This window comes from Pongo pygmaeus, chromosome 2, assembly GCF_028885625.2.
Source record: "Pongo pygmaeus isolate AG05252 chromosome 2, NHGRI_mPonPyg2-v2.0_pri, whole genome shotgun sequence".
NCBI lineage: Eukaryota > Metazoa > Chordata > Mammalia > Primates > Hominidae > Pongo > Pongo pygmaeus.
Genome location: NC_085930.1, coordinates 54003854 through 54030914, shown reverse-complemented (window position 1 = coordinate 54030914; position 27061 = coordinate 54003854). Strand labels below are relative to the sequence as shown.

The window sequence follows — 27061 nt, the reverse complement described above, 5'->3', positions numbered from 1 at the left end:
TCTGCAGTTGTTGGGTAGAATGTTCTGTAAATATCTGTTAAGTCCATTTGTTCTAGGGTATAGTTTAAGTCCATTGTTTCTTTGTTGACTTTCTGTCTTAGTGACCTGTCTAGTGTTGTCAGTGGAGTGATGAAGTACTGCACTATTATTGTGTTGTTGTTTATCTCATTTCTTAGGTCTAGTAGTAATTGTTTTATAAATTTGGGAGCTCCAGTATTAGATGCATATAAATCTAGAATTGTTATATTTTCCTGTTGGACTAGTCCTTTTATCATATTTAATGTCCCTTCTTGTCTTCTTTAACTATTGTTGCTTTAAAGTCTGTTTTGTCTGATATAAGAATAGCTACTCCTGCTCACTTTTGGTGTCCATTTGCATGGAATGTTTTTCTACTCCTTTACCTTAAGTCTATGTGAGTCCTTATGTGTTGGGCGAGTCTCTTGAAGTGAAGAGATACTTGGCTGGTGAACTGCATGTTGTGGGAGTTTGTTGTACAGATTATTTAGTCACCCAGTAATAAGTATAGTACCTGGTAGATATTTTTTAAATCCTCTCCCCGCTCTCACACTCCACCCTCAAGTAGGCCCCAGTGTCTGTTGTTCACTTCTTTTTGTGCATGTGACATAGGACCTGACAAAGATTTCATGATGAAGATGACAAAAGCAATTACAACAAAAACAAAAATTGACAAATAGGACCTAATCAAACTAAACAGCTTGAGCACAGCTATAAAAACTATCAACAGAGTATACAGACAACCTTCAGGATAGGAGAAAATATTTGCAAATTATGCATCCAACAAAGGTTTAATACTCAGAATCTGTAAGAAATGTAAACAAATTTGTAACAAAAAAACAAACGATTTTATTAAAAAGTAGGCAAAAGACATAAATAGACACCTTTCTAAAGAAGACATACATGCAGCCAACAAGCATATGAAAAATGCTCAACACCTCCAATCGTTAGAGAAATGCAAATCAAAACCACAATGAGATACCATCTCACACCAGTCAGAATGTCCATTATTACAAAGTCAAAAAATAACAGATGTTGGAGAGACTGTGGATAAAAGGGAATGCTTATACACTGTTGGTAAGAGTGTATATTAGTTCAGCCATTGTGGAAATCATTGTGGCAATTTCTCAAAGAACTTAAAACAGAATTATCACTCAACCCAGCAATCCCACTATTATGTATATACCCAAAGAAATATAACTTGTGATTTACCATAAAAACACATGCATGCGTATGTTTACTGCAGCACTATTCACAATGGCAATAACATGGAATCAATCTAAATGCCCATCAACAGTAGACTGGATTAAGAAAATGTCATACATATACACCATGGAACACTACACAGCCATAAAAAAGAATGAAATCATGTCATTTGCAGCAACATGAATAGAACTGGAGGCCATTATTCTAAGCTAACTAATGCAAGAACAGATTCTTCTTTTTAAAAGCTGTTTTGGCTACTCTAAATCCTTTGAATTTCTGTATGAACTTAGGATCAGTTTGTCAGTTCCTACAAGAACATCTGTATTTTTATTGGGATCTAGCATTGAAACTACAAATCGATTTGGAATGAACTGCCATCTTAATAAAATTGAGTTTTGTGAGACATAAACTTGGTGTAACTATTTATTTAAGTCTTCTTAACTTTTCTTAGCATTGTTTTCTGGTTTTCCATGTGTGGGTCTTTCTTTCTTTTTTTTTTTTTTGAGATGGAGTCTCGCTCTGTCACTCAGGCTGGAGTGCAGTGGTGCGATCTCGGCTCACTGCAACCTCTGCCTCCCAGGTTCAAGCAATTCTCCTGCCTCAGCCTCCTGAGTAGCTGCGATTACAGGTGCCTGCCACCACGCCCAGCTAATTTTTGTATTTTTAGTACAGACGGGGTTTCACCATGTTGGTCAGGCTGGTCTCGAACCCCTGACCTCGCGATCCACCCAACTCAGCCTCCCAAAGTGCTGGGATTACAGGCATGAGCCACCGCGCCCGGCCCATCGATGTGTGGGTCTTTCGTATCTGTTGTCTCATTTATGGCTAAGTACTTCTTATTTTTGATGATATTGTAAATGGTAATTTTAAATTTCAATTTCAGATTGTTGTATGCATATAGAAATACAATGGAATTTTGTATATTAACCTTATATCCTGCACATTGTTAAACTCATATTTTTAGTTCTAGTAGCTGTTTTTGGCAGATTTCATTAAATTTTCTTCATAGACAATCATGTGTTTTGTGAATAAAGACTATTTACCTTCTTCTTCCTTTCCAATCTAGATAACTTTTATTTCTTATTCTTGCTTGACAACATTGTCTAAAATTTCCAGTACAATGTTAAATAGAAGTGGATGTGAGTTATGAACTTTTTCTAGTTGGGGTAGTGGAAATGGCACTATTTCCTTTATTTGAGTGTTGGGCACTGTTTGCTTTAATCCTTTCAGATGGCTCTTTACCTGTTCCTGAATAGCTGCATCATATGTATACGTTGATCAGCACTTTGCTCTAGGAGGAAACACTGTAGATCTCTGAAATTCTTTTGTGAGCTGTAGATGCTTTGGTTTCTCTGGTTTCTCATCTTCATCTCCCAGCCTAAAAAGCTCAGTGGTTTCCTCCTGGGCTTCCCCTCCCTTTGCTACTGTCTAGAAATTATCTTGCCATAGTAAATGGGTGTGATTGTTAGGTTTCCCATCTGTCCCATCATTTTTTTTTTCATTGTTTGATACCCTGTGTCTTAAAAACCATTGTTTTCATTTATTTTGTCTATTTTGGGGGAATGGGTGTGGGGTTTTCAGGCAGGAGGTTAAATCTGGTACTTGTTACTCTATCTTTCTATCTTGGTTGGTAGTGAGAATCTAAAGCTTTGACTATTTCTTATCTTGCAAAACTTCACTTAAATGTTTCCATGTTGGATAGGCCATTCTCTGACAACACTTCCAAAAATAGGTCCACCTTATCTCATTTTTCCCTATTATTGCATTGCCACCTTTCTTCAATTATCTATGACTTTATCTGTATACTACCTGTTATAAATGAAAGGAAAAGACCATAATTGTTTCACTCATCACTATATACTTAATGCCTAGAAAAATGTTTGACACAAGAGATGCTCAGTAAAATATTATTTGAATGAATGCATTTTTCCCCATTTATTGTTTACCATAATTTTTGCTGATTTGTTTCTTAAAGCATTTCTTCTTTAATTTTTTTTGTTTACTTCTCCATTCCTGACTTTCTGTTCGTTTTAAAATACTTATTTGGACACAGGAAGGGGAACATCACACTTCGGGGACTGTTGTGGGGTGGGGGGAGCGGGGAGGGATAGCATTGGGAGATATACCTAATGCTAGATGACGAGTTGGTGGGTGCAGCGCACCAGCATGGCACATGTATACATATGTAACTTACCTGCACATTGCACACATGTACCATAAAACCTAAAGTATAATAATAATGATAATAATAATAATAAAATAAAAAATAAAAAAATTAAAAAAAAAATACTTATTTGCCTTTCTTGGATAGTTCTCTTATCATCCCCTTTTCTTTTATTTCTTCTTTATTTTTTAGGTGTTTTTAGGATCTGTTATCATACCCCTACCCTCTGAAAAGAAAGGGATAATAGGCCTGGGACTCTCCAAAGGATCCTTTGTTGCATAACTAGAAATTGATGCACAAGCAATGTAGACAATTCTCTACATTAAGCCTACTTTTCAAACTTCCCTTGATTCAAATGGCATAATATCAGTTTTTAAATAGCAAAATTTATGTGATTATCACAAGTAGAACTGTTGCTAGGCAATGAGGCAGCAGCCTGAGTTTTAGCTCTAAGTATTCCATAGATTTCTTATGATTCTGGAAGTTATTTAACCTCTCTGTGGTGTGGGTTGGTTCATCTTTTATAATAATTATAATAACTAACATTTATAGAATCACTTTTATTAACATTAACCCAGAAAAGTTCTACAACTCTCTAAGGGAGGTAGAAATTGCAATTTTTACTTTATATACTAGAAGAAAGAAACTCAGAGTGATTAAATGCCTTGTTTAAGATTATAAATGTATGAAGTAGCTAATAAATGGAAAAGGTAAAACAATGTAAATCTTCTGATCAGATGTCTGCTGTTCTTTTCAAAGCGTTTTTCTGCTTCTAAAAATCATAATCTGTAAAATACGAAAGTTTTCTTTCAACTACAAAATTTTATTATTCTATGATGTGAAAGTTTTGCAGCTTGGTAATTTAAAGATTTGGGGAGGTCAGCTGTTTGGAGCCTAACCTATGGAATAAGGTGACCAGTAAAAGAGTCATTGATATAATTTCATTGATAGTGTGCAAAAACTGAGTTGTTTTCTGATTATAAAATAATGGACTTGGTTTCCAATGTTCCTGAAACTTTAAAAAAGACACTTAGAGATCCAAGATTATACAGTGAAAAGCCTATCGAGTAATTTTAGTGTCAGATAGGCATAAGTTTGGGTCCCACTTATTCTGTGTGGCTTTGAGAGACTAATTTCATTTTTTTTCAACTTCAATTTTCTCATGTGTGGAGAAATATACTAATATATATCAATCTGCCTCAAAGGGTTATAATCACTAGTAGATAATATAACACTGAGTCAAACTGACTAGCAGAGTAGAATAGATAATCAATGGAACTGGGTTCTATCACCCCAAATATGAACAATGCATATATGCTTTTCTGAAAGTTAGGAAACAATTAAGGAAAAGGCTGAGCAGTGTCTACTATAATAAAGTGAGACTATAGAAATATAATCAGATTATATTATCCAATAGTTAAACTTCAAGTCAAATTTTCATAAAATGTATTTTGAAAAGCAATTGTAGGATATGCCTCTGAGTGGTTAAAGAATCAATCCCTTTTCATAATATACAATATCGATCATTCAGAGAAGACTTTTAGGAAATCTGATTTGAAATCCTAGAGCTTGTCTGAGCCCCTGTGGGGCCCACTGGTAGACACGGAGGATTTCTTTAAGTCCTTCTACAGACTTGATTTTACTTCTGACTTAAAACGTTAGGTCTCTAGTTAGAAACTATGATTACTTTTGCAAAATTCTGGTGAACCCATTACCTAGTTCTTCTCTCGTTTGTCAGATTTGAAAAGTTTTCTGGCAGTTCATGTGAGAGAATAAAGCCTGCTGCCATGCTCTATCCTACTGACATCACCATTTACTTACAGATCTTATGACTTGTGCTAGATGTAGGGAATATCAAGAATTTTAGATATGGTCTTGAGATTCTTGTCATGCATTTGGAAAGGTAAAACAAAAGTATAAAAGTAAGTAGCCATACAAATGAATCTAGGTTAAACGTCAACTAAATGGTTCGGGCAAGCCTGTACTGTGTACAAACCTGGACACTGGAAGCATTTAAATAAAGGAACTGGCACAGCAGGGCTCTCATGGTGGTAGGAAAGGCTTACTACAGAAAGTAAACTTTCAGCAGGGCATTTCCAGAGAGGGGATAATATGAATAAATCATAATGGTAGTAAGATACAAAAATTTGGCTTAAGAGGAGAATAGTAGAAAATCCATTTGAGGATGTTGATAGAAATTATACTTTAGAGGATCCTGAATGATGGGCTGAAAAAAAACTCTGAAGGAAATATAAGGAATATAAGAAAATATATTATTGAGACTTCTTTTAAAAGAAATATTATTGAGAACTTTTAAAAACTTTACATCATGGCTGATACTATAGGATCTTGATGAACTAAGAGCCCGTTTCTGCTCCTGATCTTCAGTCTCCAATTTAGCTTCTTAGCATAAAATAATTACAAGTTTATTACAGAAATATCAGAATATATTGTAAAGCTAAAAGAAGTCTGTAAAATCCACAAGGTCATGTTCCAGAAACTTTTCTGTCTCCATACACACACACAGACACACACACACACACACACACACAAATGTAGGAGATCCTACCTTCAGAAGGCTAAACTGGGATTCTGAAGTCTGAATATGTGTATTAAACTACCCTAAGACTATTTACAGAAAGGTTTTGGCTGAAATCCTTTATGTGGTGCAGAGGATGGGTGTGAAAAAATGGCACAGAGCAGGAATCAGCAAATTTTTAATATAAAGAATAGGATAGTAAACATTTTAGGCCTTGTGGGCATATAGTTTCTGTTGCAGCTCCTCAACTCTGCCATTGTAGTGTGAAAGCATTTAAGGACAATATATAAATGAATGATTGTGACTGCGTTCCAATAAAACTCTATTACAGAAACTGAAATTTCATAAAATTTTCAGATGTCAAGAAATATCATAGTTATCATAGTATCAAATAAGCTTCTGTTTTAGGAGCAGCAGAAGCCAACATAGATACCAATATTCTCACATACAGCAACAGGAACAGAGTGGGAAGGATTCCTAAAAGGGGGTGCTCTGCTAGAGTAGAAAACTAGAGAATATTTACGAGCAAAAATTACTCAACTTCTGGGCATTCCCAGGAACATTTTAAGGATTTCACAGAGACTGACTTATGTAAGCTAAGGGCATAAACCAGTAAAGTTTTAGGTTTTATTACCGATAAGATTCCATTAGGATCTATGAACTGGTGAGGTCTGAAGAAATTCAGGTTACAAACAACATATATGTGTGAGTGTGTGTATATAATGTATAATGTATATGTTATACAACTATAAGGCCATTTTGTATATATTGTTAAACAACCTGCTTTTTAACAGAATATATTAACATATGATAAACATTTTTTATGTCAATAAATATTTACCCATAACATCACTAGTCTCATCTGTACCTCCAGTCACACACACTCTCACTCTTCATCCTTTCTATACCAGTTTTTCTAATTGCTTACTCTAGACATCTTTGGATCTGTGTTTGATACCATGGTAAATGTTGATCTTATTTACTTGTTTACTTTTTACCTTAATTATCCTACTTTATAATGTTTGAGTGCCTTAAATCACCATAGAAATATGTTTGTATATTTTAATAAAAATCATCAGAAATCAGGAATACTTAGTTATCTTCAAGGAATATAATTATTTAAAAGAAGCAAATATTGTGACCCTGGTTAGAATAGTATTATAAAATGGCCAAAGCATAAGGTTGTCAAAATAAGAAAGCATTGACTTATTACTGATACTGGTGCATCAGTAATAAGTTTTATTATTTACAGGGCATCACAACTCTTCCTCCTCAAAATAAAAGACAGTGACTCTTGGAATAGTAGGACATGGTCTGCATGGTTGGAAATAAACACTGAAACAATGGGTATGATTGAATGGGTACAGGACAATAATGGATTGAAATATTTCTATAATAATTTTTATTAAAATTATCAGGTTGCACACTATAACAAAACAAAAATTTGCATGCATGCTGAATGTGTTTTAAGAAACACATTACTGAGCACCGATGTATGGATTTAACTCAAGCATTATGTCTTAAAAAGGTTATTTGCCTAACCTTTATATAACTTACTCTGATAAGAAGTACGGATCCGTTTCGTTAAATCAGGATAAAAGTTAGACAGGCCACGCATGCAAAAGTTGTCTTTGGAACATGCCAGAACACCAGCATCAGCAGCAGGCAGAAGAAAGAGAAAAAAAGTCTAAAGTGAAAGGAAGTGATATCATACCAGAATCTAGAACAGCCAAGATGAAGAAATTGCAGCAAGATTAGGTAATTAAATTAGAAGGAGATATTAATAAAATAAATCAATTATAAAGTAAGAGGTGACAGATGAATGATGAGAATGCGGTAGTAATTTTAATATTTATTTAAATATTTAATATAAAAATATTTATAAATATTTATTATCTTATTTAAATGTCTTATAAAAGTAGATGGCATATTTTCCCTATATGTTTTTACAAAATACACTTCTTTGGCTTGTAACTAATATGTATAAATTATTTCATTAATATAAAAATGATTGTCTTTAATCTTTCAGCAATTAAAAAGAAAGCTAAAGATTTCAGTCTTTAATACTTCATTGTTATAAAGTGAGTTCTCATTGTGTCATCTTGTACACTAAACACAAACTGAGTTTATAACTTCACAGATTTTCCTGATTTTAAAGTCATCAATGTTCTAAGCTCTAGTAGTAACTGTTAAGGTTCAAGCAGTTTAATTTAAATTAAATAACAATTGTATTACCTTTGTCAAAATATATACTTTTTTTGCCCCACTGTGTATATCCAGCAAGTGATTTAGATATTGTCATAGGATTCACAGATTTTCTGATTATATTGGTGCTTTTAGCATTGCAAACTGAACACCTGAAATATGGTTATTATGACTGAGGGACTAAATTTTTAATTATAAATAGCCTACTACCCCCTAACATCTTTCTATCCTAGAGTCCATCAACTTCAAACTTGTCTTTCCCAATCATGAGGAAACCTCATGTTATGTGAATGTACAGTTGCTTTTTATTTTGTCTTCCTTTCAAAATCTGGTAGTGATAGAGGCAAAATCTCTAGAAATTGAAATTTCTAGCTCTCCTAAAATATTGCTAAAAGTTGAGATCCCTCACTAAAAACCTTTGGTTTCTGAAAGAGAAATTTTGTGCCCCTCAAAAGGGTCTAAACTGGTAATTCGGAAATGATTGAGTTTTGCAAAAGAAAGGATAACAAGAAGAGTTTCAGTACAAGTTTCATTAGTCCAAAAAGGAAATTCATTTATTATCACATTTGGATGTTAAATTTGACATACCTGCCACTTGGAAAATAACACCTACCATCATGTACCCTTTTTATTTTTTATTATATTTTCCTATGGTCATATTTAGTAATATCCTCAATATTCAATAAATTATTTTAAATAATACAATGTAGAAATTTTATTTTATTTACTTATTTAAAAATTTTAAAAGCTATTATTATTATTATTATTATATTATTATTTGAGATGGGGTCACACTATGTCACCTAGACTGGTCTTGAATTCCTGGCCTCAAGAAATCCTCTCACTTTGGCCTCCCAAAGTACTGGAATTACAGGCATAAGCCACCATATCTGGCCCAAAGTAGAAGATTTTAAAGGATTGTCTAAAATAACACTTAATATTATAGAAGCATTTTCATCTGCAACCTTTTGGCCTAATTTTTTTTTACCAACTGGACTGTCAATGGACAGAAAATATGCAAAACTTTGGCAGTGTTTATAAAGCCAACTATTTGGATATATACTAAAATTTCAGTAAAACTTTGGATAATTGGCATATCAAAGTTTGGCATTAAATCCTAATTACCTTAAGTTTATTTTCTTTTACAGTTAAATACATCAATTTATTGATCCTGCCAAGAAAAATGCCACCTGTCATAGTACTTTAAAAATGTTAAAGAAAAATGTTTATTGAATTGTGAAAATACCTCCAGGAAGGTCATCATCCAACAAGGAAAGGTGTTAGCTACAATATGGAATTAATTTAAAAAATTAAAAGTAGTAAATGACCTAAAATTACCTTTTTAAAGGGAACAGATATTTTAGAAGAAAGTTAACCTGTTTAACACAACCATTGCAAGCAGTTTTTTCAACTACAGAACCCTAATTTTCGTAGCATTTTTACATTTAATAGCTTCCCATTTTCTGTTATTTCTTAGGAATTAAACCTAAGAAAGTTGAGATGCTTCCTAACTTCAACAGCAAATTGAAGTTTAAACATACACACCCCTAACCCTTTCAAAGATTCTCACAATGTTTCTGCCCAATTTATTTTACTTACATGATTTTGTAAATTATGTTGATTTTATTTTGCCATGCATTTGAATAGTATCAGAGAAAAAAGACAAGAAATCTAAAAGTAAGAACACAGATGACCAAATCAAGTCCATAACTCATCTTGTTTTATCTCCTACCTGCAATGAACTGTTTGTTTTTTCGAGGAGACCGTGGTTGTCGCTGGTATAAGTCACTTGATCTATATAGGTCAATGGTCCCCATACTTAACAGTACTGTCTTCTGTATAAAATCCACCACAGCCAACCCATTGCAGTTCCCAAATGCAACTCTAAGAGAGAAAAAAAAATGCAACTAGAATGTATCACAACAAGCATGATTATTTTTATCTTCAAATCAATCACAGGATTATTGAAAAGTAATGTCTTAAGGTTGGGGGAGTTGGGCAGTGATTTGTGTAAAGTCAAGGATGCCTTGCCTTTATGATGGATAAACTGTCTTCGTATAATAGGCATACAATTTACTGCAAAAAAAGGATGATCGGCAATTATATTTTGCCAGCAGTTTTATCATGTAAGTCGTGATTACCCAATCCACTGTTTAAACTAGACCTTATGTTTTCACAGAAGAATCACACAAAACATTTTTGCTATGCGAGGGGGAGATAGGTTAAGAAATGTCACTAGCTAAAGATGCTTATGTATGTAATTAGATGCCTTTTTCAAATAAAATTATAATTACTAGACTCCAAATTAATTATCTTCTGAAAGAGAGAAAAATAAAAATTAACTTCATATATCAAAGGCACTGACACTATATTAGAAATGAGGAGATACAAAAAGGTAAATGTTTCTTACTTTCGTGCTCTTTATTTTGTGCCCCTTTCAAAAAGATAAAGAGACCATTTGATTAATTACTTAACTAAATCTCCTGAGAAATTTTAAAAAGACAGCTCTTCTAAGTAGGCATTTTGATTGTCTTAACCATTAGGCATACATTAACTCTCATTTTTCTCCATTTACAACATGCCCTCTAGCTGAACAATTCTGTCTGTGCTTTTTGCTTCGTAAACTAAATAAACACTAGTTATATGAATGTTGTTTTGCTTGTTTTATGTACGTTCCATGTTGTATTATTTAGATTGAGTCTTGTTTACAAACCATCTGCTTACTCTTAAAATGGTTCTTTCCACTTCACCACACAAGTTAAAACACAACAACAACACTTCTACCTATACTAGATGTTTTGCTAATTCACATAGAGCTCTACATTTTCCAGTAAGACAAACTTTGGAAACTGAAAATAAGTATTGTTATACTGGTCAGATCTGGGTTTAATTCTCATCTCTATCACTTACAGGATATGTGACTTTGAGAAAAATTAATGAATCTTGCTTGGCCTTAGCTTCTTTATAATGATAATTACACTTCTATATTTATCTGGTTCACAGAGCTTTTATGACTATCAAGTCAGAAAATTATTTTTAAAGTACGTTGAAATTTTTCCATGCAAAAAAGAATTGATCTTAATATTATAAGTAAATGCAATATTATACATGTTACCAGTTATAACAAATTAGTATCTTTAAACTTTTTATGTTAAAATATAGCAAATTACTTCTGCTTACAGACACGATAGAGTATCTAAATGCAATAATGACTGAAAAAATGTAGGCAACTAGGATGCATGACATTCTATATACCATAAATAATTATTTTTGTCTTGGAATTAAAAATAAGAATACTGAGAAGTTATAGCTTAGGGCTGGGGAAGTCAGGCAGCAGTTGTCAGAAAGTTGGTAGAGACAAGATTTAATCTCCTATTTTAAATTACTAGAAAATTGGGCAAAAATATATTTTAAACAACGGTTTTCACATATTGGTCAATAGGCAACATAGAATAAGATGAGAGAAGGATAGCAACCAAGGTAATACATTTCACAAATGTTCTGTGTTAGCAACTGAAGATAGTTCCCAGGCTTGGGTACAGGAAACTAAAACTCAAAGAGAGATTGATGGTCTCATTTAATTGAGGAGGCAGAGATGAGAGACTGAGACTACAAAGACAGCTACAACTAATAAGGCAAAATAAACTGCACAGAGAGAGAATACCAGAGATTTGCAGAAAGATGTCCTTGAGACTTTGGCTGTGTACTAATCTGTGCATCCATGTGCAGAAGCTACTCAAGGCCTATAAAAGAGCCACGAAAAAGATAAGGCAGAACAATTCACAGAGCTCACACAAGGCTAAGAATATTTTATGTTACTACCAATGAAACTGCAGAGCTCTCCTAATACATGGAACAGCAGATATAGGAGCGTCACTTCAGTAGCGAGACAAATTAGCTACAGATTCCAGGTAACTTAATTTAATTCCAGGAAAGAATTGAACACTACTAAAAAAAGGCATAAAATACCACCAAAAATGTAAAATTCACAATATCCAGTATATAAAAAGTAGCAGGCATATAAAGAATCAGGAAAATATGATAACCAGAGGAAAAAATGACTCAATAGAAACATATCCAGAAATGAAAGAGATGATAAAACTAGCAGATGGAAAATATTGAAAGTGCTTTTAAAAGCATATTACAGATAATCAAGAGGGTTGAGGAAAACACAAATGTGACAAAGGAAGGAATGGAAGACATAAAAAAGCCTTAGAGATATAAATGTATATGAAATTTAAACATTATCTGCACATTAGACATTATAGTAGAAAAGAATAGAGAATGCTATCCTCTGAATGTTTGTGTTTTCCAAAAATTAATACATTAAAACTTAACCCCCAAGATGATTGTACTAAGAGGTGGGAACTTTGGAAGGTGACTAGGTCATGAAAATGGAGCTCTCATGGATAAAATTAGGCCCCTTATAAAAGAGGCCCTAGAGGGCTGCCTCATCCCTTCCATTATGTGACGATGAATTTAGAAGGTACTATCTATAAGGAACAGGTTCTCATCAGACATCAAATCTACTGGTGCCTTGATATTAGACTTCTCAGCCTTCAGAACTGTGAGAAATAAATTTCTGTTGTTTATAAGCTACCCAATTTACAGTATTTTTGTTTACAACATCCCAGACTAAGACAGTGAACTTGAAGAAATAATAGAAATTACCTAAAATGAAATGAGATTTTTAAAACTTTAAAAAACAAAACTCCATAATTGGAGTTTCATAAAGGAAGAACAACAGAAAACATATTTGAAAAAATGATAGCCAATTTAGATAAATGACAGACAAAATTTGAAGATAGTAATAAGCCTGCAGATAATAGAAACTTAAAGATCCCAAGCAGAATAAGAATGAAGAAAAACAAAATGTTATCATAATCATATTGCTGAAGACAACTAATAATAAAGAGAAAATGTTAAAAGCTGGCAGTTAAAAAAATATTTCTTACATGTAAAAATTAAAATGATAAAATCATTTAAAAAATTAGATGAAACTATACAAACCAAAAGATAATGGTGTGGCATCTTTACAGTAAGAAATAAAAATAATGTCAACCTAAAATTGTATACCCAGCAAATACATCTTTCAAGCAGTGGAAAAGAATTTTTGCAAAAAAACAAAAGCTGAAGGAATTCATCACTCACATAAATGGAATACAAAAATAATAAGGGAAATCTTAGACAGAAAAAAATGATTCCAGATGGAAATATGGATCTCCACTACATAATGAAGAGCAACAAAAATGTTAAATATGAAAATTAATATTAAAGACTTTTTTCATTTCTTTAAAGGATAATTCACTAAAGCAAAATTAATAACAATGTATTGTGTGGTTTATAACATATGGAAGTAAATTTATGACAATAATGCAAAAAACAGGAGGATAAATAGAAGTATGCTGTTGTAAAGTTATTAAAATATATGAAAAGTGGTATCATTCCATTTATTTGTCTACTTATTTGATAATTCAAAGATACATATTGTAAGCCTGAGAGCAAACAAACAAAAAACTAAAAGAAGTATACCTAATAAATCAATAATGAAGATAAAATAGAATCATTAAAAGATATGCAATCTTTCCCTGAGAAGAAGGCAGAGAAAAAGAAGCAAAAAAAAAAAAAAGGGAAGGGGGGGACAAATAGAAAAACAAATTAGAAAATGTTTGGCTTAAACCCAATCACGTAGATAAGTATATTAATGTAAATGATTGAAACACTCCAATTATGGGCAGAGATTGCCTGAGTGGATAAAAAGTAAGACCCAACTATATGGTGCCTACAACAAATCCACTTTAAATATAAAAGAAAATGATGGAAAACATTTACAATGAAAACACTAATTTAAAAAACGCTCAAACGACTATACTAATATAGACAAAGTCTATTTCAGAACAAGGAAATTTTGAGAGATATATAGGGAGAATGATTAAGGAATCAATTTCTTAAGAAGATATAGCAATCCTAAATGTGGATTCATCTTATAATAGAGCTTCAAAATTCATGAAAACCAATAGAACTCAAAGGGAAAATAGACAAATCTACAATTAAGGTGTACTATGCAAACATTCCTCTTTTAATAACTGATAGAATAATTAGAGAAAACAAATCAGTAAGGATATAGAATTTGTAAGCGACACTATGAACCTCCTTCACTGAACTAAAATTTATGGAACTCTTGAATCAACATTCATAGTGGCATTGCAATTATGAAATACATATGAATAAATTTAACAACAAATGTGGAAAATCTGTACATTGAAAATTATAATTATTGTTGAGAGAAATTAAAGAAGACTTAAGTAAATTGAAAGATGTACCTTGCTTAATGGTTAGAAAATTCAATATTGTTAATTTTCCCCAGATTGATCTACAAATTCACAGCAATTTCAAACAAAATCACAGCAGACTTCTTTTTAACTTAAGAAACTTAAAACATGATTGTAAAATATGTAGAGAAATATAATAGACCTAGAATAGCCCAAATTGTTCTAAAAATAAGAAAGTTTGAGGATACAGACTATATAATCTTAAGACTTAATTAAAAGTACAGGAATCAAGACAGGCTGGTATTGGTATAAAGACAGACCTAGATATTGGTGGAACAGATGAGTACCTGGAAATAAACTCACACATACATGGTCAAATAATATTTGACAAAAGTGCTAAGAAACATATATAATCCTCAACAAATGATGATGAAGCAATTGTATATTCATAAGTAAATAATTGACTGCTCTCTTACCTTGGGTTATAAGTCAGGGCTTTTACCTACTTTCACTGGGGCTTCAGACTACTGCTCTGCATCCTGCCCCTGCTGTGACCTGACAGGCCTCTGATACACCCTGTTGTCACTGGACCCATATTACTGCTATGTTCCATACTATTACTATGTCTCATCAACCCTGGGACCAAGTCATCATGGCATGCCCCAAAGATGACACAGGTTCTTACTCTATAGGCAATCTGTATATGCCCAGGCCTCAGACATTGGTGTCAATGCCAAATAAAAAAAATGCACCCGTGCCCCAGGCACCACCTCAGTTACATGTGCCTCTGACCTCAGAGCCCTGGCTTCATGGCTGCTCTGGGCACCTGCACCCAGAACCAGCATTGCTGACTGTGCACCAGTGCCCAGGATCCCAACACCACCACAGCTGCATGTGTGCCAGCACATAAGACTTGGTGCCAAAAGGAATCACTTTGGCTAGAACTTCCCTATGTGAGATAAAAGTTGAATAGGAGAAACTCAATAGCTTTCAATACTGAGAACCTTAACAGCCTTAACCACTATAGTTACTACAGACATCTGGAACTTTGGCTTCTGCCATGGATACCTGCAGTATTTGCCAACACTGACTTCGGCTGATTAAACTGCATTGAGACCATACCTGTGTCTTTCTTAAAACAGGAGATGTTGCACCCCATCCAGCTGGTGCCCTTGTAGCCATTCACAGCTGAAAGCATTTCCCCACTGTATCTACTTCAAAAAGACCAGATCAGGTGACTTGTTGCCTCAAATAGACAAACATCAATGCAAGTTCACTAAAAACACAAAAAAGCAGGGAATGATAACACTGGCAAAGGAACACAATAGCTATCCAGGAACTGACCTCAACAAAATGGAGATCTATTAGTTATCTGAAAAATGATTTAAAATAATTATTTTTCAAATTCAAAATAATTATTTTAATTCTTTTAAGGAAGCTCAAGCTGAGCAAGACAGAAGAGTAAACAGACAACTCAAGAAACAATGGAAAATAATACCTGAATAAAATTTAAAGTTCAACAAAAAGAAATCACAAAAAAGAACCAAATAGAAATTCTGGAGCTAAAAGAATAATGAATGAAAGAAAAAATGCAATAGAGAGCTCTACTAGCTGACTTGATCAAGCAAAAGAAAGAATTTAAAAACTTGACAGATCTTTTGAAATTATACTATCAGAGTAGAAAAAATAGATAAGAATAGAAAAGAGGAAAGAAACCCTATAGAACACTGAAAATAACAAAAAACAGAAAAGAAACCCTTATGGAACACTATCAAGAGGACCAATAGTCATATTATGGGAGATTCAGAGGAAGAGCGAGAAAGGGACAGAGAGTACATTTAAAGAAATAATGGTTGAAAACTTTGATAACCTTGAGAGAAATATACAGAAACAGATTTATGAAGTTCCAAGGTTCCCAAACAGATTCAATCCAAAAGACAGCTTCACACAGACACATTATAATCAAACTGCCAAACACAAAAAAAATTGAAAGCAGTAAGAGAATAGTAACTTGTTAAATACAAGGGAACAGTCATAGTGCTAACAGACGACTTCTCAGCAGAAACCATACAGCACCAGGGAATGGGATGATTTATTCAAAGCGCAAAAAGAAAAAAAACTGCCAGCCAACAATATTGTATCTAGCAAAATTGTTCTTCAGAAATGAAGGAGAGATACTTTCACAGACAAACAAAAGTGATGATGAAGTTCATCACCACTAGACCTGTCTGACAAGAAATGCTAAAGGGATCTTAAATTAAGCTAAAATGGAAGGGTGTTCATTAGTAACATGAAATCATATAAAAGCATAAAATATACTTATAAATGTAAATTTACAGTTAAATTCACAATATTGTAGTACTGAAATGATGGTGTATAAATCAACTTTAAGTCCAGTATAAAGGTCAAAAGACAAAAGTATTAAAAGTAACTATAGGTATAATATTTTGTTGTTTTGTTAAACTCACAATATAAAATATATATAAATATAAAATGTGTGCTGGAGGAGAGTGACAGGTAAAACGGTAGAGATTTTGAATGAAATTGAAGTTGAGTTGTTATTATTTCTAAATAGACTCTTATTAAGTATAAGATGTTCCACGTAAGCCTCATGGTAGCTGTAAAACAGAAACATAGTAGATCTATATGAGATAAAGAGAAAAGAATCAAAGCATATCACTACAGAAAATCAACAAAGCACAAGGGAACACAGCAAGCAAGAAAGAAAGGACAAAGAATCCATTAAAAATAACCAGAAAATAAAAATGGCATTGTAAATTTGTACCCACTAATCATTACTTTAAATGTAAATGGTTTAAATTCTCCAAACAAAAGGAAGAGTGGCTGAATGGATTAAAAATTAAGATCCAACTGTATGCTGCCTACAAGAGATTAACTTTAGCCTTACACATAGGCTGAAAGTGAAGGGATGAACATGACTTTCTATAAAAATGGAAGCTAAAATAGAGCAGAGGTAGCTTAATTATATCAGAAAAGAATAGACTTTAAGTTAAAAACTGTCATAAGACAAAGAGGATCATTATATAACAATAAAGAAGTCAATCCATCAAGAAGATATAACAACTATGAATACATATGTGCCCAATATCAGAACACCTAAATATGTAAAGCAAATATTAACACAACTGAAGGGAGATACAAACAGCAATTCAATAAAAGTAGGGCATTTCACACTTACTTTCAACAATAGATACATTATCTAGACAAAAAGTCAGTAAAGAAAATTGGACCTGAATTATATGTTAGTGCAGATGGATCTAACGGACACATACAGAATATTCCATTCAACAGCAGAAGAACACACATTCTTCTCCAGCACATGTGAGACATTCTTCAGAACAGATAACACGTTAGACCAAATCTTAGCTGATTGAAATCATATCAAGTACCTTTCCTGATCACAATAGTCTAAAATTAGAAATCAATAACAGGATGAAAATTTTAAAATAGCACAAATATCTCCTGCTCCACCATAGTAAGATGTGCTTGCTTCCCCTTCACCTTCCACCATGATTGTAAGTTTCCTGAGGCCTCCCAGCCATGCTTCCAGCACAGCCTGCAGAACTGTGAGTAAATTAAACCTCTTTTCTTCATAAATTACCCAATCTCAGACATGTCTTTATAGTAGTGTGAGAATGGACTAATACAGTTTTAATTGATGCAGTAAAAGGATTTGACTGAATTCACAAGCCATTCATGATAAAAAGATTTCTTAGAAGAATCTAAAAGTAAGAATATAAAAGAATAAATGATAAGCTACTTCAAAATTATATCCTCTATATATCCTTCAAAATTGTATCTCATATATATCAAAAAATGTTCAATGTTTATGTTTTTTCTTAGCTCTGTATACTGATAGGGGCTAGAGGCAATGACAACAATAGAAATGAGCATCTATTGTGCCCAGATATTATTTTCTAAATAACATTCTCCAATAAAAGAAGACTAAGATAGCTGATTCCAGGGGCAGACTAAAGAGTATACAAGATACACATGGAACATCACATTGTACTGGAAAATAACAAACTGCTAAAAAACGATGGGAACGTATCAAAAGGACATAGAAGCCATTTTGATGGGGTTCCATATGGTCAAATCTGGAAGAATTAGAGCATCACAGGCACAAATGATAGTAACAGATCTTAACTCACTGAATAAAATGCAAATCTGTGATTTCATACTTATATAGTAAACAAGTAAATAAATGTTTATATAGGATAGGGAGTTATGGTCTCTTAATAGTAGAATCTAACATAAATATAGAAGGGATAACAGAGAATAACCAATGGATGCTAAAAGTAATGGGTGAAAGTTTGATGAGTAAGAAGTTTACAAACTTTCAAGTATCTCCCCATAAATTATTACCTATGAAGGGAAACAGCAACTTCATAGTGGAGAAACCTGGTATATATCACCTTAACAAACAATCAAAATTAGCACCACTAAAATTAGGACAATATATGATCATGTACCTTCTGATAAGATAAACTGAGAAGACATGACATTGTTTCTGTGGTATTCCTGCCAAAACGCTTAATTTACTCTCATCATGAGGAAATATCAGACAAACTCAGCTGAGGTACAGTTAACAATATAATTGGCTGTACTCTAAAAATATGAAGGTTAAAAAATAAATGCTGGGCCAGGCACAGTGGCTCATGCCTGTAATCTCAGCACTTTGGGAGGCCTAGGTGGGTGGATCACATGAGGTCAGGAGTTCAAGGCCAGCCTGGTCAACATGGCATAACACCATCTCTACTAAAAATACAAAAATTAGCTGGGTGTGGTGGTGCATGCCTGTAATCCTAGCTACTCAGGAGGCTGAGGCATGAGAATTGCTTGAACCCAGGAGGCGAAGGTTGTAGTTAGCTGAGATCGTGCCACTGCACTCCAGCCTGGGCAATAGAGCGAGACTGTATCTAGAAAAAAATGCTGAAGAACTGCCCCCGATTAAAGGAGATTAAGAAGAAATGAAAACTAAAAGCAATGCAAGATCCTGGATTTGATTCTGTTCCGGGAATAGACAACATAAATGACATTATTGGGACATATCTAGAAACTTAATATGGTATGTTAAGTAGAAAATAGTCCTGAATCAATGTTGAATTTCTTAACTTAATAAATACACTATGCTTATGATGTAAAAAAAAAAGCTCTTCTTCTTAGGAAACATAAACTGAAAGAGTAAGACCAGTTTTCAGTTCTTAAATTTGTTACATTATCTTTCCAAGTTCAGAGCAAAACCCTCAATATGAGTGACTACTCATATTTTAACAAAAGCCCAATATCACAACATACCCAAAGGGAACAAGACTGAATTTCAAAGGTTCTTACAAGAATTCTATTCCAGCAAAAACTTCTTAAACTGAAATGTGAGATATGCAATTTACTTCTAAACACAGACTCAAATGGCAAGTAACACAACTTAAGCTCTAAGGATCTCACAGGCTAATATAAACAAACTGGCTCAATTAATCCTAAATAATAATGTACAACTGGTCACATTACAATTGGTAGACCATTCTCCATTAGTACTTCACTGTACTGCACAGTCCTTTTAGTGAAGGCATTTACAGTTATGTTTGTATAAAGAGACATCCCAGAATAGTAAAGCTTAGGGGCATCTCCCTACTTTGAGACATTTCAGGGTCGTAGAGATAAAAAACCTCTCTTCTTCCCCAGAGAATATTTGCTTATGTTCCAGAGTAAAGATAAATGGGCAGTTCACCAGCAGACCTACATAAGATGTGAGTTTTTAAAACTTGGAGTTCCTCTTTTATTATGCACCCAGCTGCACATGCAAGTACCATCTGCTATTCACCACGTTCCTCTGTGGGCTCAGGGAACTGATGCAAGATCTTGCACTAAGCTGCTGCTTTTGCTGTCACTAATAAACTGTCTTTGTTCTGACCCAGAGGACTATTTTCTATATATATATATATATATATATATATATGAAATACTGTCACAGACAAATTTACTATTTTCTAAGAGGGAAACATCTTAGACCCTTCGCAGTTTCTGACTTAACAGTTGCCCCTTGATATGTTCTTCAAAAGAGTAAACAATTAATAGTGAATGGAATAGTAAGGCCACTGAGTTAACTAAAGTTGACCACATTAATCCTTGAAAATTATTTTCCTAGTTAGACTTCGGCCAACCAGGATTTAGAACATCAAGTGGTTTCTAAATATTTCTTATAATAATCATGATTGTCTTATGCTTTTTTCCTCCCTTAATGTCCAATGTCCAGACACTTAAATGCTGCTACATAGGCATTGTAATGAGGTACTATATAATGAATAATCTGTTCTATAAAGAGACTGAGGCCCTCATGGTCAGTCAGCTTGGGGGTTGAGTTTGACCAAAAGGGTGAAATTGAGAAATTATAAGAAGAATGATAAAGACCTGGTGTAATTCAGAAGGGCATACTACTAAATGATAATGACATAAATAACACAGAAAATGTCTTCCATATATGTGTGACTAACTGAACAGCTAAAGCCTTTTGGAAAAGCTAGAAATAAATGAAATCAGTTTAGTTGATGATTCATACAGCTGTCCAAAAGCAAATACCCTGACTGGTCTTTTGGCTGGCTGCTAACTCATTAGCATCTCACAATGAAAAAAAAATAGAAAATTCATTGTTTAGAAAGTGGCCGTGGTTTTTCTCTCTCTGCTTTTCCCTTTTTATTATATATAAATGCTTTGTTTGCATTCATTAGATGAAATCAATCTATTATTGGTTTAATGTGTTCAAGTATATAATATGGTAATAATCAATATATATCTTTCAGTTATTCTTTTATTATACTTTAAGTTCTGGGATACATGTACAGAATGTGCAGGTTTGTTACATAGGTATACATGTGCCATGGGGGTTTGCTGCACCCATCAACCCATTATCTACATTAGGTACTTCTCCTAATGCTACCCCTCCCCTAGCACCCCACCCCCTGACAGGTCCCAGTGTGTGATGTTCCCCTCCCCGTGTCCATGTGTTCTCATTGTTCAACTCCCACTTATGAGTGGGAACATGTGGTGTTTGGTTTTCTGTTCCTGTGTTAGTTTGCTGAGAATGGTTTCCAGCTTCATCCATGTCCCTGCAAAGGACATGAACTCATACATTTTCATGGCTGCATAGTATTCCATGGTGTATATGTGCCACATTTTCTTTATCCAGTCTATCGTTGATGGGCATTCTGGTTGGTTCCAAGTCTTTGCTATTGTGAACAGTGCTGCAATAAACACATGTGTGCATGTGTCTTTATAGTAGAATGATTTATAATCCTTTGGGTATATATCCAGTAATGGGATTGCTGGGTCAAATAATATTTCTGGTTTGAGATCCTTGAGGAATCACCACAACTGTCTTCCACAATGGCTGAACAAATTTACACTGCCACCAACAGTGTAAAAGCGTTCCTATTTCTCCACATCCTCTCCAGCATCTGTTGTTTCCTGACTTTTTAATAATCACCATTCTAACTGGCATGAGATAATATCTCATTGTAATTTTAATTTGCATTTCTCTAATGACCAATGATGATGAGCTTTTTTTCATATATTTGTTGGCTGCATAAATGTCTTCTTTTGAGAAGTGTCTGTTCATATCTTTTGCCAACTTTTTGATGGGGTTGTTTTTTTCTTGTAAATTTGTTTAAGTTCTTTTTAGATTCTAGATATTAGACCTTTGCCAGATGGATAAATTGCAAAAATTTTCACCCACTGTGTAGATTGCCTGTTCACTCTGATGATAGTTTCTTTTGCTGTGCAAAAGCTCTTTAGTTTAATTAGATCCCATTTGTCAATTTTGGCTTTTGTTACCATTGCTTTTGGTGTTTTAGTCATGAAGTCTTTGCCCATGCCTATGTCCTGAATGGTATTGCCTAGGTTTTCTTCTAGGGTTTTTATGATTTCAGGTCTTATGTTTAAGTCTTTAATCCATCTTGTGCTAATTTTTGTATAAGGTCTAAGGAAAGGCTCTAATTTCAGTTTTCTGCATATAGCTAGCCAGATTTCCCAACACCATTTTTTAAATAGGGAATCCTTTCACCATTGCTTGTTTTTGTCAGGTTTGTCAAATATCAGATGGTTGTAGATGTGTAGTGTTATTTCTGAGGACTCGGTTCTGTTCCATTGGTCTATATATCTGTTTTAGTACCAGTATTATGCTGTTTTGTTTACTGTAGCCTTGTAGTATAGTTTGAAGTCAGGTAGCACGATGCCTCCAGCTTTGTTCTTTTTACTTAGAATTATCTTAACTATACTGTGTCCGGAATTGGTGGATTCTTGGTCTCACTGACTTCAAGAATGAAGTCACGGACCCACGCGGTGAGTGTTACAGCTCTTAAGGTGGCACGTCTGGAGTTTGTTCCTTCTGATGGTCGGATGTGTTTGGAGTTTCTTCCTTCTGGTGGGTTCGTGGTCTCGCTGGCTCAGGAGTGAAGCTGCAGACCTTCGCGGTGAGTGTTACAGCTCTTAAGGCGGCATGTCTGGAGTTGTTCATTCCTCCCGGTGGGCTCGTGGTCTCACTGGCTACAGGAGTGAAGCTGCAGACCTTCGCGGTGAGTGTTACAGCTCATAAAAGCAGTGTGGACCCAAAGAGTGAGCAGTAGCAAGATTTATTGCAAAGAGCAAAAGAACAAAGCTTCTACAGTGTGGAAGGGGACCCGAGTGGGTTGCCACTGCTGGCTTGGGCAGCCTGCTTTTATTCTCTTATCTGGCCCCACCCACATCCTGCTGACTGGTAGAGCCAAGTGGTCTGTTTTGACAGGGCGCTGATTGGTGCGTTTACAATCCCTGAGCTAGACACAAAGGTTCTCCACCTCCCCACCAGATTAGCTAGATATAGAGTGTCCACACAAAGGTTCTCCAAGTCCCCACCAGAGTAGCTAGATACAGAGTGCCGACTGGTGCATTCACAAACCCTGAGCTAGACACAGGGTGCTGATTGGTGTGTTTGTGTTTACAAACCTTGAGCTAGATACAGAGTGCCAATTGGTGTATTTACAATCCCTGAGCTAGACATAAAGTTTCTCCAAGGCCCCACCAGAGTAGCTAGATAGAGTGTAGATTGGTGCATTCACAAACCCTTAGCTAGACACAGGGTGCTGATTGGTGTGTTTACAAACCTTGAGCTAGATACAGAGTGCCGATTGGTGTATTTGCAATCCCTGAGCTAGACATAAAGGTTCTCCACGTCCCCACCAGACTCAGGAGCCCAGCTGGCTTCACCCAGTGGATCCCGAACCAGGGCTTCAGGTGGAGCTGCCTGCCAGTCCTGTGCCATGCACCTGCACTCCTCAGCCCTTGGGTGGTCGATGGGACTGGGCACCCTGGTGCAGGGGACTGCCCTGGTGGGGGAGGCTCGGGCCGCACAGCAGCGTGGGGAGAGTGGGGGCGGTGTGTGGAGGCTCAGGCATGGCGGGCTGCAGGTCCCAAGGAGGCAGCTAAGGCCCTGCGAGAAATCGAGTGCAGCACCGGTGGGCCGACACTGCTGGGGAACCCAGCACACCCTCTGCAGCCGCTGGCCGAGGTGCTAAGCCCCTCATTGCCTGGGTCTGGCAGGGCAAGCTGGCTGCTCCCAGTGCGGGGCCCACCAAGACCACACCCACCCGGAACTCGTGCTGGCCTGCAAGCCCGGCGCACAGCCCTGGTTCCTGCCGGCGCCTCTCCCTCCACACCTCCCCACAAGCTGAGGGAGCCGGCTCCGGCCTTGGCCAGCCCAGAAAGGGGCTCCCACAGTGCAGTGGTGGGCTGACGGGCTCCTCAAGTGCCGCCAAAGTGGGAGCCTAGGCAGAGGAGGTAGGTAGAGGGAACGAGGGCTGTGAGGCCTGCCAGCACACTGTCACCTCTCAATACGGGCTCTCTTTTGGTTCCATATGGAATTTAAAGTAGTTTTTTATAATTCTGTGAAGAAAGTCAATGGTAGCTTGATGGGGATAGCATTGAATCTATGAGCATGGAATGTTTTTCCATCTGTTTGTGTCCTCTCTTATTTCCTTGAGCAGTGGTTTGTAGTTCTCCTTGAAGAGGTGCTTCACATCCCTTCTAAGTGGTACTCCTAGGTATTTTATTCTCTTTGTAGCAATTGTGAATGAGAGTTCACTCTGTTTGTCTGTTATGGTTGTATAGGAATGCTAGTGATTTTTGCACATTGATTTTGTATCCTGCCACTTTGTTGAAGTTGCTTATCAGCTTAAGGAGATTTGGGGCTGAAACAATGGGGTTTTCTAAATATACAATCATGTCATCTGCAAACAGAGACAATTTGACTTCCTCCCTTTTTATTTGAATATGCTTTATTTCTTTCTCTTGCCTGATTGCCTTGGCCAGAACTTCCAATATTAATGTTGAACAGGAGTGGTGAGAGACCGCATCTTTATCGTGTGCCAGTTTTCAAAGGGAATGCATCCAGCTTTTGCCTATTGAGTATGATATTGGCTGTGGGTTTGTCATAAATAGCTCTTATTATTTTGAGATACATTCCATCACTACCTAGTTTATTGAGAGTTTTTAGCCTGAAGGGGTGTTGAATTTTATCAAAGGTCTTTTCTACATCTGTTGAGATAATCAAGTGGTTGTCATTGGTTCTGTTTATGTGATGGATTACGTTTATTGATTTGCATATGTTGAAGCAACCTTGCATCCCAGGTATGAAGCCAATTTGATCGTGGTGAATAAGCTTTTTGATGTGCTGCTGGATTCAGTTTGCCAGTATTTTATTGAGGATTTTTGCATCGATATTCATCAGGGATATTGGCCTGACATTTTCTTTTTTGTTGTGTCTCTGCCAGGTTTTGGTATCAGGGTGATGCTGGCCACATAAAATGAGTTAGGGAGGAGTCCCTCTTTTTCTATTGTTTTGAATAGAAATGGTACCAGCTCCTCTTTGTACCTCTGGTAGAATTCGGCTGTGAATCCATCTGCTCCTGGACATTTTTTGGTTGGTAGGCTATTAATTACTGCCTCAGTTTTAGAACTTGTTATTGGTCTGTTCAGGGATTCGACTTTTTCCTGGTTTAGTCTTGCGAGGGTATATGAGTCCAGGAATTTATCCATTTCTTCTAGATTTTCTAGTTTATTATAAACTAGAATACTAGTTTATAGTATTCTCTGATGGTAGTTTGTATTTCTGTGGGATTAGTGGTGATATCCCTTTATCATTTTTTATTGTTTCTGTTTGATTCTTCTATCTTTTCTTCTTTATTCATCTGGCTAGTGGTCTATCTATTTAGTTAATCTTTTCAAAAAACCAGCTCCCGGATTCATTGATTTTCCGAAGGGTTTTTCATGTCTCTATCACCTTCAGTTCCACTCTGATTTTAGTTATTTCTTCTGCTAGCTTTTGAATAATTTTGAATATTTATTTTGAATAAATAAGAGAACTTATTTATTTCTGCATTAATTTCATTACTTACCAAGTAGTCCTTTAGGAAAAGGTTGTTCAGTTTCCATGTAGTTGCGTGGTTTTGAGTGAGTATCTTAATCCTGAGTTCTAATTTGATTGCACTGTGGTCTCAGAGACTGTTTATTATGATTTCTGTTCTTTTGCATTTGCTGAGGAGTGTTTTACTTCCAATTATGTGGTCAATTTTAGAATAAGTGCATTGTGGTGCTGAGAAGAATGTATATTCGTTGATGTGGGATGGAGAGTTCTGTAGATGTTTATTAGGTCCACTTGTTCCAGAGCTGCGTTCAAGTCCAGAATATCCTTATTAATTTTCTGTCTCGTTGATCTGTCTAATATTGACAGTGGGGTGTAAAAGTCTCCCTATTATTGTGTGGGAGTCTAAGTTTCTTTGTCTGTCTCTAAGAACTTGCTTTATGAATCTGGGTGCTTCTGTATTGGGTGCATATATATAGTTAGCTCTTCTTGCTACATTGATCCCTTTAATATTATGTAATGCCCTTGTTTGTCTTTTTTGATCTTTGGTTGTTTAAAGTCTGTTTTATCAGAGACTAGGATTGCAATCCTTTTTTTTTTTTTTTTGTGCTTTCCATTAGCTTGGTAAACATTCCTCCATCCCTTTATTTTGAGCCTATGTGTGTCTTTGCACATACGATGGGTCTCCTGAATATAGCACACCAATGGTGCTTACTTTTTATCCAATTTGCCAGTCTGTGTCTTTTAATTGGGGCATTTAGCCCATTTACATTTAAGGTTAATATTGTTATGTGTAAATTTGATCCTGTCATTATGATGCTAGCTGGTTATTTTGCCTGTTAGTTGATGCAGTTTCTTCTTAGTGTCGATGGTCTTTACAATATGATATGTTTTTGCAGTGGCTAGTACCGGTTTTTTCTTTCCAAAACTCCATGGGAGTTTTATGGGACTTACTTTGAAGTTATTTCCCCCTTCTTTTTTCCTAATTCTTCCTTTAGAATGGGTATGTTTACTTTGTGCTGATGTCACCATTGTATTTTGGAAACATATAACTTGTTTGATTTCATAAGCTCACAGTTGGAGGAGAATCTGCCTCAGCTTTCCTCAGGAGCTCTTGTGAGGCAGGCCTGGTGGGGACAAAATCTCTCAGCATTTGCTTGTCTGTAAAGGATTTTATTTCTCCTTCACTTATGAAGCTTAGTTTGGCTGGATATGAAATTCTGAGTTGAAAATTCTTTTCTTTAAGAGTG

General features: G+C 35.3%; 1 protein-coding gene across 3 annotated transcripts in view; it reads right to left on the bottom strand.

Moving 5' to 3' along the window:
- STXBP5L (syntaxin binding protein 5L) overlaps positions 1–27061 on the bottom strand; it is a 478051-nt gene that overhangs the window by 134749 nt on the left and 316241 nt on the right. For 2 of the 3 annotated variants that reach the window (XM_054481057.2, XM_054481059.2), the window contains 2 exons: positions 9862–10013; positions 7482–7553 (listed from right to left, as the gene is read on the bottom strand). In XM_054481057.2, coding sequence (XP_054337032.1) covers positions 7482–7553; positions 9862–10013 — 224 coding nt within the window. The remainder of the gene's footprint in view (positions 1–7481; positions 7554–9861; positions 10014–27061) is intronic. The other variant, XM_054481058.2, reaches the window with a different exon arrangement.